The sequence below is a fragment of the Notamacropus eugenii genome, chromosome 5, assembly GCF_028372415.1.
Source record: "Notamacropus eugenii isolate mMacEug1 chromosome 5, mMacEug1.pri_v2, whole genome shotgun sequence".
NCBI lineage: Eukaryota > Metazoa > Chordata > Mammalia > Diprotodontia > Macropodidae > Notamacropus > Notamacropus eugenii.
In genome coordinates, this window is record NC_092876.1 from 173939318 (window position 1) to 173958982 (window position 19665).

At 45.0% G+C, this 19665-nt stretch overlaps 1 protein-coding gene across 12 annotated transcripts in view; it reads left to right on the forward strand.

The window, feature by feature from the left end:
• The window catches only part of ST3GAL4 (ST3 beta-galactoside alpha-2,3-sialyltransferase 4), a 118349-nt gene that overhangs the window by 96368 nt on the left and 2316 nt on the right, over positions 1–19665 (forward strand). For 4 of the 12 annotated variants that reach the window (XM_072611542.1, XM_072611551.1, XM_072611549.1 and 1 more), the window contains 10 exons: positions 1986–2061; positions 2388–2457; positions 3228–3308; positions 3603–3700; positions 4112–4172; positions 4946–5041; positions 5386–5575; positions 6157–6300; positions 6513–6656; positions 7125–7878. In XM_072611542.1, the coding sequence (XP_072467643.1) occupies positions 1986–2061; positions 2388–2457; positions 3228–3308; positions 3603–3700; positions 4112–4172; positions 4946–5041; positions 5386–5575; positions 6157–6300; positions 6513–6656; positions 7125–7211 (1047 nt within the window). In that variant the 3' untranslated portion in view covers positions 7212–7878. Of the gene's footprint in view, positions 1–1985; positions 2062–2363; positions 2458–3227; positions 3309–3602; positions 3701–4111; positions 4173–4945; positions 5042–5385; positions 5576–6156; positions 6301–6512; positions 6657–7124; positions 7879–13473; positions 13691–19665 lie in introns of those variants that run through there. The other 8 variants (XM_072611540.1, XM_072611547.1, XM_072611546.1 and 5 more) reach the window with 4 other exon arrangements.

Below are 19665 nucleotides of genomic sequence, written 5' to 3' on the forward strand. Positions count from 1 at the left end.
GAGTCCTAGATAAGATTGAGGCCTTATGGTGAAAATTCTTGAATACTAGGCAAACATACTTTATTGTTTAATGAGTGCTTATTGATTGACCCTGTCATCTTCCATTCAGTTATCAAAGGAATCTTCCTAAAGTGCAAATCTGATCATGTCACCCTCCTGTTCAACAAATTCCAACGGCTCCTTATTATTTCCAGGGGAGAATAGAAAATTCTTTTTGACCAATATTACCTGCCCATATTCAGTTAACTCTTAAGTGGCTCCCTATTACCTTCAGGACCAAATAGGATATCCTCTGTTTAGCTTTTAAAGCCTTTCCTACCCTGGCTCCTTCCTACCTTTCCAGTCTTCTTATGTCTTAACCCCCTCCCCATACTCTGTGATCCATTGGCACTGGCCTTCCTAATCCTCCTGACATACAAACCCTCCTGGTTTCCTTCAAGTGTTAACTAAAATCCTATTTTTCTGGTCCCCCTCAATTTGTTGCCTTCCCTCTGAGATCCTCTCCAATTGTTCTTGTGAATACCTTGTTTGTGCATTGTTGTTTACGTGTTGCCTTCTCCATTAAGCTGTGCGCTCCTTGAGTGCAGGGACCCTTCTGGCTTTTTCTGTGGGCTTAGCACAGTGTCTGGTGCATAGTAGGGGCTTGATAAATACTTACTCATTATTGACTAAAACTCAGTCCTCCAGGACTAACCATCGCAGGCAGTGGGTAACCACGTCAGGTGCAGTGAGATAATGTAGCCTAGTGGGGAAAATCTCATGTTGGAGTCAAGAAAGACCTGGTTTCTCAGGTCCCATGCTTCCTAGCTGTTTGACTATTCGCCAAACACCTTGGTCTCAACTTCCTCCGTTGTAAAATGCTCTTAGACTACTTGTGTGTAGTATTATCATGACTAGAAAGTGAGTTGTCAAGTTAAAAATGATATGTAAGTGAGTTTTTAAATATTTCCTTCTATGCATCCCCTAAAATTCCTGGTCAGAGTTTGGGCTGGTCAGCTCAAAAGGAAATAAATAAGGTCGTGCTGGCCAGAAAGGGAAGTTGAAAGGGAGGTGCTTGCTTTGGGGCATAGGGAGTATCCTCCTGGCATTAAATCTGGGAAGTCCAACAGTCTCTGAGCCATTGTTTTTGGGTTTTCTCACTCAGAGGGAACCTGCTGGGATGTTTCTCTCCAACCATCCTGCTCTGATTTCTTGGCAGGACCAATGGTAGCTGACCTTGGATAGTGGTGGTTGAGTAAACATCTATGTAGATGGAATATTAACCAAACCCTTTCAAGGCTAGCTTAACTGCCATAAGAAGGTGGGGGCAGCCCTCTCCACATGCCAAGTTGATTCTTTTCTAGGGGGATGGAGTTAGGATGGGGGAGAGGAGGGGAAAAGTTAGAGAAGCTTGCTTGCTACCAAGTAGATGTGAGACTACCTGAATTCGGCTATATAACCTGAAAATAGAGTTACAAGTTGGAAAGATTTAGCTACAAAAGTTAAAGCCTGAGTCCTGTTTTCTACATGTCTTCCCAATGGGTAGAAAAAGGCCTTTCCTTTCCTTTCGTTCCCCTCCACTGGAGGAGGAGACCAGTGGCTACCATCTTCTCGTAATTTGTCTCCTAGGATGTCAGAAAATGCCTGGGGGTCAGTAAGGTAGGATTTGGGATTTGAGGTGTGGAACTATCAGGTCAGCTAAAACTTAGGCCAGGGCTGGGGAATTTGTGGCCTTGAGGCTACATATGGCCCTCTAGGTCCTCAAGTGCAGCTTCAAGTTTGGATTCAAAGGGCTGCACTTGAGGACTTAGAAGACCATATGTGACCTCAAGGCCTCAGGTTTCCTACCCCTGACATAGGCCCTAATAAAACAGCCACATACTTCCTCAGGGTGGGAACTTGGCAGTCAATCAGGGAAACAGATAGCCTATAAGTATGGTCTCCTTGAGTGGTCAAGAAGTTAACTTTCTGGGGCTGACCAGACACCTGTTACTCTTTATTCCTAGGTGGCCCGAGGCAGCCGAGATGAAAGCTCTCTTTGGGAGCCGTGCTACCTGCTGAGAAACATGATCAGCAAATCTCGTGAGTTTCTTCCCTGGAGGGTTACCCTTCCTTGGAGGGCTGACTCTGATGTAGTGGGTGGTCTTATATCTTGCCTTCCAATCCACAACAATTAGAGTGGGATAAGGACCTTGCATCTGGATCTTTCAGGAATGAAGGAGAAGGAGAACCCCCCTTGTACTATTCTAGGTGTGAGGATATGTCTGTCTTGAGCTAGAATGAATTTGCTTAGCTGGGGTTGAAGGGTGCCAGTGGGGAAGGAAGCTGGAGTATGATGAGAAGAAGTGGGATTGGGAACCAGTGGCCCCTACCATCTTCTCTAGTCTCTTTGGGTATCCTGTCTGTAGGCTGGAAGATCTTGGCCGTGCTGGCTCTGTTCCTGGTCATGGCCTGGTATTCTATCTCCCGAGAAGACAGGTATGTGTTACCTGAGTATAGCTTTTATCTCCATTATACTAATTTATCTTACAACTTAGAAGCCCAGCCCCTGAAAAACTGGAAGGGGTTGGAGGTGGGGATAGGAACAGAGCAGAGGGCCTAGGAGAAGTTAAAGCATATGTCAGCCAGATAACTGTATTCTGCATTTATCACAGTATCTGGCATGTATGTTGTAAGTGCTATATAAATGTCTATGTAATCCCTTCCCCTCCCCTTCCTAGAGAAGTCACTGAACTCAGTTTCTTCATTTAAGTGAAGATGAGGGTATTTATACTACCTGCCTCATGGGGCTATTGTATGATCAAATGGAATTTGGTATAGAAGAAATAGTGTAGATAAAGCTCTTTTGGATTGTGATGTGTTGCCCTACCAGATGTCCCATTATTGTTTCTTTCTCCTACTTTCCCCCTGGACATAGGTGGGCTGATAGATTGGACAGGCCTGGGATAGCTGGCTGCTCTCCCCATTGGCCAGGCTCCAGCATGAACCCCCACCCCAGGGGATGTAGAAAGAGGAGTTAGGGCACTCTGTAGGACCTGGGGAAGCAAATATAAAAGTGACAAAGTTCTTCTTAGGGAACTTACATTCTACCAGCTGAAGGGCTCATTCTCTGGATGTCCTGGACATTTTTTAGGGGAGTCCTAATTGGACCTGACAGTGTTAGTGTGTCTTAGGTGCCAGGCTCACAGTGTCTTTGGCAGAAGGACAGGGAGCCTCTGACTCTCCTCCTTTTCCTCCCCTTGTTCCAGTTTTTATTTCCCTGTCCAAATGGAAGGACTGAAGTGCCCTCAGGGTGAGGTGGAAAAGAAAGCTGCTCAACTCATTGGCAAGTATGTGAGGATGGGGTGGGGGAGAGGGTGGGGCTCCATGGGCAAAACTAGAGAATAGGGCTGATTTCAGTCCAGGGCAGGCAGGTGCCCTGTGAAGAAGACTGGTCCATTACTGGTAATGGCAACCTTTGAGAGTGGTAGGGAGAGCAGGGTATCAAACTGAGTCTGAGAACGAGGTGGGTTGGGGCTGCTGGGTCAGTTAGTGGGTATGGGGATAGTATTAGGCAGGAGCCTGGCCCTGGTTCTAATGGATGGATATACTTCACCCTTCCCCTTCTTCCCCCTGGACTGTAGCTACTCTCGAGACCAACCCACCTTTTTGCAGTTGAAGGATTTTTTCTGGATACAGACAACATCCACCTACCAGCTGCCTTACGGTGTCAAGGGGAGTGGTAAGTGCCAGCAGTGAGGTTGGGCTGTTAACTCCATGCCTGACCTTGCTCATCCTTACACATTGATCTCTATGATGCCGGTATGCTTAGCACTGAGCCACTCATAAGGCCTACCAATCACTTAATCAGTGTACATTTTTTAAGTGTCTCCTGTGTGCCAGGTCCTATCCTAGTCCCTGGAAATGGAAGGACATGAGCAAAACAGACCCTTCCCTTAAGCAGTTTTCATTACTGTTACATATAAAACAAATAGTGCCCAGATGCTAGAGATCTAAAGGGAGGAGCCTAGCTGTGTGTCTGTGGAGGATGGCATACTGTATGAAGGAAAAAGAAGGGGGCATGAGGAGGGATTTCCAGGCTAGGGACTGTGCTGCTGCTTCTACCACCTCTCCAATTCTGTTGTCCTTGCAGAAGATGTGCTCCTGAGGGTTCTGGCCATCACCAATTATGCCATGCCAGAGAGCATCCAGAAGTGAGCAAAAACTGTCCCCCTCCCCTTGCTTCCCACCCCTCAGTCTGTCCCTACTGAAGTACTAAGTACTGCCTCTCTTGTCTTCTCCATCTCCCTCTGTGCCATTCCCTAGCTTTAGTCTTGGACTATGGAGCTACTTCTCTGTCCTGATCAATGCTCACATGTGTCTGATCCTGGTATAAATCTTCTCATCCTTGGTCTTCTTCCTGCCCTGTCTTGAGGCATTCCTGGCCATAGATCAGTCCCAGTGAGCTTTGCACACCTGGTCCCCTGGGTGAGAACCAGGCACAGGATAAACCTCCCTCTCTCCTGGGTGAGCCAGGTCTGCCAGTCCCCATGGTGACATAGGCTACTGAAAGTGTCACCTTGGTGACAGGATGGAGATGAGCAGGAGATGCTTGGAGAGTCTAAAGCAGAATTCTGATTCTGCTGTTTATAATGCTCTCCTCTACCCTATCAACTCTCCTTTCAACTCCCCAGTTTCTCTTCCTCCTTTGCTGTCTCTTTCCACTAAATTTTCCTTTTCTTCTCCTTCCTTGGCACCCTTGAAGTCCAATCTTAGGAATTGGATTCCAATTGGATGCCAGGTACCCCTGTGACTCTGTAGCAAGCCCTGTGGGGGATTCTGATTGACATGAGGGGGGTTGAGATTTTGGCACATTTTTATGGTGTATTGATGAAAGGGGAGTCAGTGATTGGTTGTCTTGCTGCGGAGGGCGGGTAGAGGAGGTGGCCAGGTAGGGTTCCCTGATACTCTCCCCTCTCTGTGACAGGCTAAAGTGCCTCCGGTGCGTGGTGGTGGGGAATGGCCATCGACTAAAGAACAGCTCTTTGGGGAACACCATCGACAAATATGACGTGGTCATCAGGTTGGTGAGATGCCTTTTCCCTTCCTTCCTCCTGGAGGTGGGACTCATAGCAACTTAGGTCCATGTGTCTGTCCAGGAGAAGGGCTGTGTCTATGTCACCATAGTGCCCTTGTGCTGAAATCTAATGACCATATGAGTGTCAGAGGACCTGGGTTCACATTCTACTTCTTCCACTTTGTGAGCTTGGGCAAGTGACTTCTTCCCCTGGGCTTAAGTTTTCTCATCTGTGAAATGAATAGATTGGCTTTATTCTCTTACGTCCCTTTTATCCCCAAATCTATGAGCCCCCTGGAATGTGGGAGAAAGTCTCATGAGTAATGATCAGACTGTTCCCTCCATCCCAGGCTGAACAATGCTCCAGTGGTTGGCTACGAGAGTGATGTGGGATCTAAGACCACCATGCGTCTATTCTACCCAGAGTCGGCCCACTTTAGCCCCAAAGTGCAGAACAACCCTGACACCCTCTTGGTCCTTGTGCCTTTCAAGGCGATTGATTTTCACTGGATTGAGACCATCTTGAGGGATAAAAATCGAGTGAGTACAAAGACCCTGCAGAGTGGGGTAAGCTGGAGATCAGGGCCTGCAATTTGAGTCACCTCCACTCCTCCTAAATATTAACAGATATGGGACAATCAGGTCTTAGGCCTCTGGAAACCAGTACATAATTACTTTATTTTCATCTGGGGTCAGTGTCTCAGAACACACCTGAGCAGGACTGCAGCCTAGAGCCTTTGGAGAGATCTTTGGGAGATTCTATAGCCCACCACCCAGTGCTGACCTATCCATTCAGGCTTTTTACCTTATGTGTAACTCAATCCGTCTTGGGAGGAGAGTAGGCTACTTTATTTACTTGTGTCTCCACAAAGATGGAGAACATCTGTCTTTGCTCTCCATGTTGTGACCCAGCCTATGTAAAATATGACAGCTTCTTTCAGCTCCCCCTCACTGCCTCTCTCCTCTCTTCCCTGCATGTAACCCCAGTTTCAGATTCCTCCTGCCCTGGGGTCCTTCTGCTTCTCATTGCAGACCCACTTCTTCCATTATTTACTCTCCTTCCCAGTCTCTGGCTTGCTAGGGATAAAGCCCACTCTTCATTAACTCTTTTCCCACTCCAGGTGCTAAAGGGCTTCTGGAAACAGCCCCCCCTCATCTGGGATGTCAACCCTAAGCAGGTTCGGATCCTTAACCCCTTTTTCATGGAGGTCACTGCTGCTAAACTGCTGAGCCTACCTATTCGACCGTCCCGGAAGATCAAGCAGGTTGGCTGGGAAGGGGAAGGCAGGGAGAAGGGAGCTGGAGGATGGATTGGGGTCATAGATGTGGAGTGAGTTCAGAGCAGGACAGGGCTTGGGATCTGCCCTCTGGGGATTCTGGGATCTGAGGATTTCATCCCTAATTCTTTAACCTCTCCTTTCTTCTCCCTCCTTCTTCCCACTTTCCCTCTTTGCCCCACTCCTCTGCCTCCTCCTAGAAACCCACCACAGGTCTGCTGGCAATCACCCTGGCGCTTCACCTCTGTGACCTGGTACACATTGCAGGCTTTGGCTATCCAGACTCCTCTAATAAGAAGCAGACCATTCACTACTATGAGCAGATCACTCTCAAGTCAATGTCTGTGAGTCTCCATATTTCTCTGAGGTCCCTGCCCTCTCTTGTGCAATTCCTGTGGACTTTGGATAGGGAGAGAGGGGAGACAAGACCATAGAGTGAGTGATTGGATAAGCCCTGAAAGAGAAGGGGGAGGTGCAGTCAGGGGAAAAAGTGGTCTAATTTCTCAGGAATGGAAGCCAGAATAGTGCTAGGGTACAAAGGAAGTCCATGTTGGGGCTAACACAACCTATTCCCAGGTCAGGACTAGAATCCAGTTGATCTGGCTCCCAGACCAGGACTCCCTCTATTAGATCACTCTTGATGTTATAATCCTAAACTCTTCTCTGTTGAGAAGTCAGGAGCTGGGAATGAGGGAGCTTCTGGGGGGTGGGGAGATGGTGATGGTTGTGAGGAGGGGACTTTCATGAGGGCTGGGAATGGGGCATAGAAACCTGTGTGAGTACCTAAGTGTGTTCTCTTCAAATTCCCAAAGGCATCAGAACACAATGTCTCTCATGAGGCCCTGGCTATCAAGCGAATGCTGGAAATTGGAGCTGTCAAAAATCTTACTTACTTCTGACTTGGGCCAGAGCTGTACCAGTCAGTCTGTCCGTCTTATTGCCAGAGGAACCACTCTTGCGTGGCTATGGGGAATCCTGGTGCTTGTAAAATGCACTTGGACCCAATTCTCTTCAGCTACAGGAAGAGGGCCCTGGGATTGGGTTGGGGGCAGTGCCCCAGGCTATACCTGTGAAGTCCAGGGCCCTGAAGGTTATTAGGCCATGGAGTCTTAATGAGGAGTAGGGGAGCCAAGTCCAGGAGTTAGGGTTGGTGCTTTCATGACCACTTTCCCCACTGGGGTCAAGAGACTGTTTAATGTTCTATTTAATTGGGGTAATAAGGGGATGACAGGAAGAGTTGATGCCTTAGCCACATGAGAAGGAGTCATGGGCTGGTCCCATAGTACTCCCAGGAAAGAGAGAACCAGGGCCCTCATGGGCACAATACAGTATTTTTCCCATTTTTGTATACCCACACAAATGTGATGGGGCCTTTGAGGCCTGGACTCAGAGTATAGACAGCCCAAGAACTAGGCATAGATTCTGGGAATGTTGTTTGGGGCAGGGGCTGCTGCCTTCCAGCTGGCATGGGAGGAGAATGAGGGTATGAAGGGGTTCTTCAGGGGAGGGCCCCCATTTTTGAAATAGGTTTATGAACCTGTCATTAAATATTTTTCCTCAAAGGAAGATGAGTCATGTTTTATTATTTGGTGGGGGTGGGATGGAGGGGTTGGCAGCGGAAGGTTCAGGGGGTAGCTGGAAAATCCAAGGAAGCATCTCTCATTTTTGGCATGCATCTTGAGAGCTGTTGTTATCTGTCATCCTCCCAGTGTCCTTGGGGCTGGGAATGCAGTGGGAATCAGATTTGACCTTGTTATGAAGGGAATGTTCCCTTTCCCATATGACTTGTTGAGGATACAGGCAATGGGCTCTGGCCCAGAACCTATGTTAGTGTCCACAGCTGCCCTGCCTATCATGTATCAGGTTTGACTTTCTAGCAATTGTTTCTGCTTCCCAAAGTGTGTGTTTGAAGGCCGGAGGCCAAGGCAACCAAACAGACAAAGATGGTTGGGACAGATCCTTCTGTCTCCTTCCTTTGCCACCTGTTCCCCACTCATCCCTTCATGCAGTCTCAAGCTGGCAAGTAAATTTTGGAGAGTGGGGTGGAGTCAGATATCTGAAGCCAGCTTTCTCTCCAGGTGCCTTGTGTCAGTTGTGGAAGAGGCAGAGGACGGGGTCGGGCCAGCACTCCCATCTCTGATCTCAGCCATTTTCAGGCTCTGCATGCTGCTGCTGCTGCTGCTGTCTCCCCACCCACTCCTCCAATCCCCCAGCCACTGCTGGCTGCCAGCTGGGCCTCCTGCCACTACACATCTGTTCTGATTTGTCCCTGAGTGGAATGGGACCCACAGCTGTGTTCTTGGCCTTTCCCAGGGTGTGGGAGGTGACCAGTCTAAGACAGGATAGACAGAAGGGCTGGAAAAAATTCCTGTGGGGAGAGAGAGTGTGTGAGGCCCCAATTCCAGGGAACAGGGAGTGGGTTTCTTGACTCACCACAGAGCAGGGGCTCTTAACTTTGGGTTCACAATTTCAGACTCCTTGAATTTGGGTGGGAAAAAAATTACATCTTTCTTTTCACTAACCACTGACTGAAATTTAGCATTTCCTTCAATTATATAAAAACATAATTCTGAGACAGGGTCCCATAGGCTTAACCAGACTGCTGGAGGGATTCAGGACACAAACAAGGCCAAGAATCCCTGGACCAGCACTTTGTTGGTGCTTTGAGCCCTTTTTCCCCACTGTTTCAGGAAGTGGGGAGGTTGCTTGGAGCTATTTCATGATCACTCATTTAATTTCCAGCCCCAAAGCTAGGAGGGATGGAGATGGAAGCCAAGACCTTCTGGCTTACCACTCACAATGGGGATGAAGTTCTGGGATGCAGCTCTCTCTCCTAGCTTTGCCTCAGTGGTGTTGGCAGCTAGGATTCTGGTTTGCCTCTTGTTCCAGCTTTAGAAGGCATCAGAGAGAGAGTCCACTCCCCCTTCCTGGAACCAGTAGAAATTGCTGCTGTCACATGCGATCCAGCTGTTCTGGACTGCAGCCACAGCCTGTTACTGAATGTGCCTAAATGTGAGCCAGAGATCCACCCTCTGCTCATAGTGCTCAGTTAACTGTGTAGCGCGCACACACACACACATCACATATACACATGTGGTCATACTTCCAAAATAGACATCTGAGAGACTCAGGCACGTATACATAGACACATACTCCTATTTATCTATGTGCGTGAATGAAATTACAAATATAGTTGCACATGTGATAGTCACTTTCAAACACAACGACATATGCACGTACAAAGCCAACTCCCCAGCTTGGTTGTGACCCTGCTTCTTGAGCTTGGCTGAAGTGGGAGGGGGAAGCATGAGCACATCTGTAGTGAAAGGAGATGGTTGCAGCTCCTGTGAGGTCTCTTCTCTCTCCTGGAGGAGGAGGAACAGGAGGAGGAAATGAACCTTTCAAGAATAATTCCATAGCTGAGGTCTAGTTTAGGATGATAAACTGAAGAAGGAGCCTGATACAGAGCCCTAACTCCCACCCTCTGGACAAAGACCCCATTTTCCTGTGGGATGTTACAAAGTCATAGAGCTGAACTGGGTCCTAGGGAAGCCTTAGCTAGAGAAAAAAGTTTGTAGAAGAGGGAGTTTTCATTGCATTCCTTCCCTTGTGAATACACTAAGATGGCATACTCCTGCAGTTCAAAGTGTATGGCAGGTGGGAATAAAGGGAGTACGTTCAGGGAGGAAAGGTAATTAGGTCAGTCATGTCTTTGAACCCAGGGATTCAAGCAGGCTTCTGGGACAAAGATGATCAGGAGACTGGGTGTGCTGTTAGGGTTTCGATATCAATGACATTTAGGATAGAGTAGGAAGGAGAGGCAGCATAGTGGAGTAGAGAAAACTGTCAGCACTTTCTATCAAAAAGACCCTGAGTACAAGTCCTATTTCTTACATGCTACCTGTGTGACCATGGACAGGTCCCAAACTAAGTGCCTTAGGAACTTTCTAGCATGATAAATTTTAAAGCATAGCCAACTGGTATCTGTGGAAGGGTTCTCCACACTTCCACTGAAGGGAGTCCCCTACAGCTGTAAAATCTTAAATCTGTACCCCATCCCCTAATTTTGAAAAAAGTCAAGTCAAGGTCAAAGTGTTCTAAAGGTGTTGCGGCACCAGCTATCTAACTTGGTCAGTTAGGTCTGGGTGAGAGTGAGCGTCCAAGGCTCAGGCCTGAGGCAGCAGAGGTACAGCCGTGTGAGGATCAGGGCGGACCCAGGTGCCCCTCTGCGGTGCCATGAGAGATTAAGCATGGGGGGGGGGGGGAAGGAGGGCACCCTGAGGCTGTAGTCACAAAGGGGCCTCCTCCCGCGAGAAGTCACTGCTTTACAATGCACAGTCGTGTAAAGTGGATTTGGGGGGCCCCTTTTGCCATTCCGTTAATTAGCCAGCTTGCCAGCTTGTCTGGAATTAATTAAACCACGTTGTGCTGGGACCCCAGAGTGCCCGGGGTGAAGTTAGAACAGTAAAGGACTTCTCTCCTAGGGGGAAAGGCGGCTCCCCCTGCCCACTTTTGGAGAGGAAGGGGTAAGGGGTAAATGCGGCCCCCAAATTGGGAGCTGCGAGGTCCTTTGGAGATCATCTAGTCCAAACCCCTCATTTTACAAGTTAGAAAACTGAGGCCTAGAGGTCTTCAGGCGAAGGGGAGATAAGAAGTGGGGGAAGAGGGGAGTATGATGACGCAGGCGTGCTTGGATTGAAGGGGCGCTAACTAGGCTTTGGTGGGGAGGAAGGTGGACGAGTGTCCGCGCCTCTGGCTGACTTCTCTGGCGTGTTACCGAGCTCTAGCCTGGGTGGTCTGCGCTTGCTCAGCTTCTGCCTGTCATCCCGGGCGGAGGGGAGGGGGGGGGGGGGAAATAGGGGTAGGGGGGTAGCTTCTGCTGGAGGGGGCCTCCTCCCTCGGGGGCTGGGGGCAGGGTGCTTTCAAGTTACGGCGAATGCTCTGGTCTGTCCGCCGGAGTCCCGGCTCCAAGTTAGGAGCTTCTTCGCTTAGGGGGAGCAGGGGGGCTTCCTTCGTCCCAGCCACGCGTCGGGAGAGAGGAGGAGCAAACTGGACCGCCCCCCGCCCCCTGAGCTAGTAGCGATCGTACCCCATCCAGGTGTAGGTCCGGTTCTGCTCGCTGCTGCTGCTGCAGGAGAAGGACCTCCCTGGAAGCAGACACATCCTTCTTTCTGCAGCCTCTCCTGAGGGAAGGAGCGCACCAATTCCCCTTGACAGTGGACCCTCTTGATTCTTAGCCTATTCAGTAAACACGTACACTTATTTCTCGTCTTGCTTCATTCACAAGCTCCGCTCTGCTCGGACGGCAGGGGGTAAATTGAATGGCAAAAATGTGTTTGGAGAGGAGAAATAATGGAGGGGGAAAGCATCCCTAGAGGAGAGTCATTTGGGTGGGGGTAACAGCTTTCCGTTGTGATTCAGTTTTGATGGGACTTGCCCTTCTAAAATGTACCACTTGTCCCCAAAGACAGTGCCCAACATGGTGGGAAGAGGCGCGGAAATGATGCTTGCTCTCTGCGTGGTTTGATTGCCTGTCTGAGGATTCCGGGATGGTAGATAAGCTTAGGGAGCGGCTTGAACGCTTAGCCCTACCAGACTGCTTATGGAGAACTGTGTTCAGTTCTGGTTGCCACATTTTAGAAGGAAACATTTCTGGATGAAATGTATTTAGAGGAGGGTGACGTGGATAGAGAAATAATGTCATGGGAGGATGGAAGATTAGTCGAAGGAACTGGGAATATTTAGCCTGGAGAATATTAGCGGGTAGGACAGATCACTGTTTTCAAATATTTGAAGGACTGTCATGTGAAAGAAGGTTTAGATTTGTTCTGCTTGGCCCCAGAAGGTAAAACTAGGGCCAGTGGGTATAAGAGAAGCAGATATTAGTTCAGTATAAGGAAAAAACAAAACAGAACTGCCTAGCTCCCAATTAGACCTGTCCAGAATTGAAATGGGTTGCCTGCGGTGGAAACGTCTCTGAAATTTAATGCAATAAGGTTTGATAAAGAAACAGCAGCGAGTTCCTGGTGACTGGAAATATTGAGCACAGGGTGGCTGACTATTTTGGAGGTGATGCTCTAGGCAGGATTCATGTTTTGAACCGATGACTGGCAAGGTTCTTTCCAGCCCTGCAGTTAGAGACCCCTTACAATGCTATGATTCTGTAATTATAAAAATAGATCATTGTCAGAGGGAGTAGGTACGGCAGATTTGAAGGTGCAGTTAAAAAATAAACTTAGGTATGGAATGAAATGAATGCCATTGAGTAACAACAGGATTCTAAAAGAAAACCTGCGTTGAAGTTGTGTAAGAACTAAGTGGAAGAGTGAAAAAACTGGCAACCAGGAATGTAATGTGATCTCAAGCTTCTTTAACAGAGTCGTGTCCAAGACTGGGAGTGGGAGTGATAATCCCAATGTACTCTGTCCGGGTCAGACCACACATGGAGCATTATGTTCAGGTCTGGGTGTCCCATTGTAAGAAAAGTATTGATGATCAGGGAAGCATTCAGGAAAGGGAGACATAAATGGCAGACATGAGAATCAATTGAAAGAGTTGAATATTTTCACTCCGGAGAAGAGTTGACTTTGGGGGCAAATGATGACTTGTTTTCCAAAATTTGAAGGGATGTTGGGATTGGTCTTCTGCTGGGTAGAACTAGGAAAAATGGGTGAGACCACCAAAGATGCAGAAATGGGCTTGGTGCAAGGGAAAACAAATAAACACAACTTTCAACCCATTAGATCTATGTAAGACTGTATGGGCCTTGAGTAGTATATTCCTCCGCACTGTAAGTGTTCAAACGCAGGCTGATTGGCTTCTTCTCAGATATGTTATAGAGTGATTGTACTAGACAGCCTAAGAAGCCCTTTCTAACTCTGAGATTCTGTGAAATGATCCATGATAATCAGGTGATGAGACTGCTCTCTAGCAATGTTTTCAAGCCAAGGTCTGTGAAACACCTCTGTGGGTTTCTGGAGAATAATAATAAGCTAGAATGTGTATGGTGCTTCTAAGGTTTGCAAAATGTTTTACAAATATCCGATTTGATTCTTCCACAACCCTAGGAAGTAGATGTGATTATTATCCTATTTGGAGATGAGGAAACTAACTGTGAATGTCTAATGTCTAATGTGAAAACTTGTGTCTTTCTGATTTTAGGTCCAGTGCTCCATCCATTGAAGCCTCATGCTTTTAAAAGAGACAAAGCATCATACAAAGCATAAAAAAATCCCAAAACTTATTAGGGGTGATGATGAGGGTGGGAGAAGAGTTCGCAATCATGAAAGTGGAAAAAAATCTTCTTATAATATGCTCTTTTTTTTGGTTATATTTAGCATTCCACCAAAATAAATGCCCCAAAGTCTCATTTCTATGAGTTGAGTTTAGAAGTGTGGTTAAGTATCTGTAGTTGTGTTTCCTGTTAAGCTGTTGCTCAATCAGCTGACCTGTCTTGATAAGGGGCATTTGGAGGTTGCAGGATATGTCCAGTGCTGGGGATTTCCTTAGGCTTCTTGCCTGCAGTTTTATTTAAGAAAAAAAAAATCACTTTGAAGTGAAGTCATTCAGGGGAAGTAAAATTTCTTTCTCTGAACCAATTGGGAGATTTATCTGTTCATGAGAAGGGGAAAATGAAGAGGGAAACCACAGTAGCCTTGGGAGACTGAAATACTCTCATGATTCCAAAGCTCATACAAGCGAAAAGGGATTGTGAACTCTGGAAAGTAGGTCTTATAGGGTATTTCAAACTTCCAGAGAGGGCCAAGCTTCTCTCCTTTCCAAGAAGGCATAGTTAGTTCTCATGTAGGGTCTGCAACAATTTCTCCTCTTATTCTATCCTTGAGGTGCAACAATTTGAAGGAACCCCCAAAACACCCAACCCAGTGAGTTTCTTGCAATACCTCTACCTACTTAAAATTCCACTAATCATCAAGGAAAGTTCTCATTCTAAGGTGTAGTAAAATTCCTATTCTTGAATAACTTTTCCCTCCCCTCTCAAAAAAAAAATCCCCTTTTTCAGTTCCTTAAGCATTTCTCTTCTTATTCCATCCAACAACGTTCTCCATTGCAGAGAGAATTTGGAGTAAGAGTACTCATATACCAGCAGTCAGACAATACTATGTCTGAAAGGCATTTCTTGAGGGATACATTAAGACATTAGTTACATGTCTTATAACACTTCATTTTCACTTTCTAAATGGATTAACATTAACTACTTATTGGAAAATCAATATATTCACATTTATTGAGGGTCAATTACTCTGGATCTTGTTTGCCTAGGGAAAGTGCAAACGGAACAAGCTAGACTGGTTCAGTTGCCTTTTTAAAAAATGGTTCTCCTCTTTTCCTTTTCCCATAGGTTTAAGTACTACCCAAGTCAAAGTAGCCCCTATGAAGCAGGCAGATGACAGCTCTCTTCATTTTGTAACTAAAATATGTGTGTAGAAGTCTCTCCAAAATTTATGTTTCAGGTCCGTTTGGGGGTGGCTTCATCTTTGGTGCTTTTCTCCAATCAGCACTGATTCCAATAGCAGCATCATAAATTTAAATTTAAACACTCAGGCAGCATTTTCATAAGTTCTTAATTGTCTTATTTGGAAGACGATCCTTCAGCCCAGACCACCAGAACTTCTGCCCCTGCCTGTGCAATTAGAGAGTGGTCTTCAGGTTGAGTGATCTCATCCTTGTGAATGAATCACATCAAAACATGTTCAATTTCTCTGCAGTCACCTTCGTTCTCAAAGGTTGGTAGAGAGGGGTCAACTGAACTCAAGCTCCTAACATAATGGAGGGGTGAGCCACAGAGATCTTGGAGAAGCCACTCTCCTAAGCTGACTTCTATCTGCTTTCTCTCCTAGCTTCTCTCCTATACCTTCCCAGAAGTTAAACCTCTGATTTCAGTTAGAGTCGTCTGGGTGGTGATCTAAACTTGAGCCTAGAGACTGCTTTATCTCTCCCTTCCAAAGGATTAGTGCAAAATCCAAGCCTATTCTAAGAAATTTCCCCTAGGTTACCGTGTGTGTGTGTGTGTGTGTGTGTGTGTGTGTGTGTGTGTGTGTGTGTGTGTGTGTGTGTGTGTGTTGAGACAATGTAGTTGGTAGAAAAGGATATCTTCAATTGTATGTCACCTCCTCTGGTGAAACAGCCCTTTTCTCTAGGAGAGAAGAAATGTTGCCTAGGCATGTTGTTTTTATTCATGTCTTAATGTATCCCTTAGGAAATACCTTTCAGACATACTATTTTCTAAGTGACTGGTACATGAGGAACTCTTACTTCAAATTCTCCCTTTGATGGAGAACTTTGATGGCTGGAATAAGAAGAGAAATCCTTAAGAAACTGAAAAATGGGATTTTTTAGGGAGAAGGCAAGGCTATTCAAGAATAGGAATGTGGTCCAGATCTACAGCTCTTGATCCTTTGCTTTTTTATTTTGTTTTGTTTTAATTTACTTTAGAAACTTCTTTTAAAAAACTAACTTTGTTTGATTGACTTCTGGGAGAAGTTAGTTTATCTCAAGGTCACAATAACTAAGGGAATCTGAGCCACCCCTGGGATCCTGGTGTGGTAGTGGTGGCAGAAGTGACAACATATATGGGGGTTGTGGAGGGTATTAGGTAAACCTCAGGTTAAGCAAGGCTGAGAATCAACTTTGACTTTCCTGACTATATTCCCTTACCTCTTTCCTTTTGGAAACTCAAGATTCTAGTCTCAGGGTTGGACGTTTTCATACCCTCCTCCCTTAGGGAGAGAAACCATGTGAATTCTTTGGGTTCGTTGTTTCAGAGGAGAGAGTATGGGAACACAGAAGCAAGAATGCAAAGACAGACATAGACTGAATGTACAAAATTCTATGACTTATGATCTATCTTTAAATGGCTTAAAAAAGGAGGAAAGGACCAAAAGGTGTATGTAAGGAAATTCTGTTTAAGTAGATGACTTTTTAAGTGAGTCTATCAAATTACAGGGTCTGCAGCAGTGAAAGCTTTCATTGTCTGCTAAAGACAGTCCTTAGAAAGGATGAGGAAAAGTGAAAGTTAGCAAGTAGAAAGGGAAGCAAGTAGATGTTCCCTGCATTAATAATTTAGTTCTTTAGCTATGCCTATGCCGACTAGAAAAAAGGATAATGTAACATTTTCTCAAATTTCTGTTTCAAACCTTTGGAAAGATGGAAAAATATGATTATAAGGAAAAGAATTTGAAGACTTATCAGAAACTAGATATTTAAGGAGAAAAGAGCACCAGGCAAAAGAGGGTACTATGCTATTAGTGGTTCTTTCTTGTCAGGCGATTTTACTGTCCCAAGTTTCAAGAGGTTGCCTTAATTCCAACAAGCAACTTAAGACAATTTAAAGGCTTTAAAAATATACTGATGAGACCTAAAACATTTCCAAAGGACTCATGAGTATAATGCCATCCACATCCAGAGAAAAAATTATGGAGTTGGAACACAGAATGAAGCAGACTATTTTCTCTTTTGTTATATTTTGTTTTCCTCATGGTTTTTCCCATTCACTGTAATTCTTTTATACAACATCTCTAATGTGAAAATGTGCTTAATAAGAATGTATGTGTAGAGCTCATATAAGACTGCATGCCAGCTTCAGGAGGGAGGGGCGAGGGTGGGGGAGAAAATTTAAAACTTATGGAAGTGAATGTTGAAAACTGAAAACAAATAAATTAATGCATTTGGAAAAAACATATTGATGAAATCTGATATAGTTAAGTGAATAGTAGAGAAAAGGTACCAGTGTATACCTCAGAACTGATATTTCCTTACATCTTACTCCAAATGGCATTTTAGCTTAATTTTAACAAAAATATAGATGATTAGGTGAGCTAAATATTTATGCTATATATTAATAAATAGCTTACTTCTATAGAAAAGACACTTTTACGTGTGGGCTTAGCTAGAAAAGAAATTTATTGCTTGTCTTACTCTCCACAAAACAAAACATCACTTTCCATCTACCTAGGGCAGCAACTCTGACTGAAGGCATAATGCTTAGAAAGAATTTGGGAAAGTACCTTGAAAAGTCAATTCTGTTTCATATAGGGAAAATATCACAAACTGTGTGATAAGGGGCACAGTACTTCTGGATATCCTAAGGGAAAGTGAGAATTTTTGATAGTTTCTCTTATTATCCTAAATAGTACCCAAGTAATCTCTAAGAGATTGAAGTGGATGGGCACAAAGTGATGTTTTTGTGTAGGACCTTGTTGAGGAAACTACACCCTTATTGTTTATGTGTGCATCCTCATCTCCACTATTACTATATAAAGTATATGAGATACTGGAAAACTTGAAGATCTCTTTTGGAGAGAGAACCCTTGAGGAGTCATTAAAGAGAAATTGACTTGGGCCAGGAAAGGTATGAATGCTCATTGAGTTAAGAATGTGTCTCTTCTAACAATCTCGACTCTGAGCAGTGTATTGTGGATCAAAACCAGAGCTTAATGGAATGTACCAATGAGAGGGTCATTCTTAAAACAGGGGAAAAAGTCCAGTTGGTTTTGAATATTGGCATATGGACTCAAATGTACTAGTAGTGATTTTAATGACCTCATGGAAAGTCTAGAACCAGTTTCTACTTGGGATAATAGATTTAGAAGTGAAGAGACTTCAAAGGTTACTTGGTCCCTGATGAGGAAACTGTGAGAAGCTGAGAGGTTATCGAGGTCAATAGTTAGTCAGTAGCAGAACCAGGAATCAAACCTAGGTCCTTGTATTTTAAGTTCAGGGCTCATTCCACTATAATTATATTGTGAAGAAGAAGAAGAAGAAGAAGAAGAAGAAGAAGAAGAAGGAGAAGAAGAAGAAGAAGAAGAAGAGGAAGAAGAGGAAGAAGAGGAAGCAGAGGAAGCAGAGGAGGAAGAAGAGGAAGAAGAAGAAGAAGAGGAAGAAGAAGAGGGAGAAGAGGAAGAAGAAGAGGAAGAAGAGGAAGAAGAAGAGGAAGAAGAAGAGGAAGAAGAAGAAGAAGAAGAGGAAGAAGAAGAAATAATAACAATAATTTAAGTCTAACTTTACTTAAAAGTAGAACTAGCCTGGACAGAATGCTCCATATAAATTCTGGACAGAAAAAGTGGATCAAAGTCAATAATAGGGACTCCTAAATAGCAAAATGCCCAGATCTCTTCCATCCTGAAAAAAGTCACTTTGGTCCTACCATCCCCACAAACTATCTTTTCTCTTCCCTTTTATTGCCAAACTTCTACAAAAAGTTCTCTACACACATGGCTTCCATTTCCTGTCTTCTCATTTACTTCTCAGCCCTCTGCAATCTGGCTTCCAACCTTATCTACACTGGATCTAAATCTGATGACCTTTTCTCAGCCTTCATCTTTCTTTCAACAGCATTTGATGCTGTTGATCATCCTTTCTTCCCAGAAAATTCTCTCCCTCTCCAGGTTTTCATCACAAGGTTTTCCTTCCTGTCTGAAAGTTTCTCCTCAGTCTCTCTTGCATGTTCTTCACATACAGTAAAACTCCTTAATGTGAAGGTGGCCCAAGACTCTGTACTAGGTCTATTCTTTCTCCGCATTCTCTCAATTGGTGACTTCGTCAGTTCTCACAGATGGCTCCCAAATCTATATACTTTGATATAATTGCTCTCTTGATCTTAAGTTATTCACCTCCAGTTGCTATTGGATATTACAAACTGGATATTCTGTTGGCATTTCAAACTCGATATGTCCAGACAGAACTCAGTGTCTTTCCCTCTCAAACCATCCCTTTTCTAAATTTCTCTATTTTTGTCATTCATCATCACCCTTATAGTTACCTAGGTTTGAAGATTCCTCAGTTTCCCTCACTCCACATAGCCAATCAGTTGCCGTATCTTACCATTTCTACTGCCATCATATCTCTTACATCTGGCCCCTTCCCCTTACGTACTCAGCCACCACTGTCATACAGATCCGTATCACCTCTCTCTTGGACTATTGCAGTGGTATTCTAATTGATCTCTCCCTATCTCAAGTTTCTCAACTCCCCAACCACACTCCACTTAGTTGTTCAACTGATTATTTTTTAAAAAGTACAAGTCTAACTATGTCACCTTTTTATTCAATAAACTCCAATGACTACCCATTGCCTCATGGATCAGATTTAAGCTCCTCTTTTTAGCTTGTAAAGCCTTCCACAGCCTATCTTCAATCTACTTTTCCAAACTTCCCCTTTCTGCACAGTATGGTCCAGCCAAGCTTTTTTCTTCCTATTCCTTACACATAACCCTCTTTTTGTGCCTTTGTGTTGACTGTCCTCCTTGCCTGGAATGAGCTCCCATCTCTTACCTCTTAGAATACCATATTTTCTTCAAAACTTTGCTATAGTGATATCTTCCATTTAACACTCCCT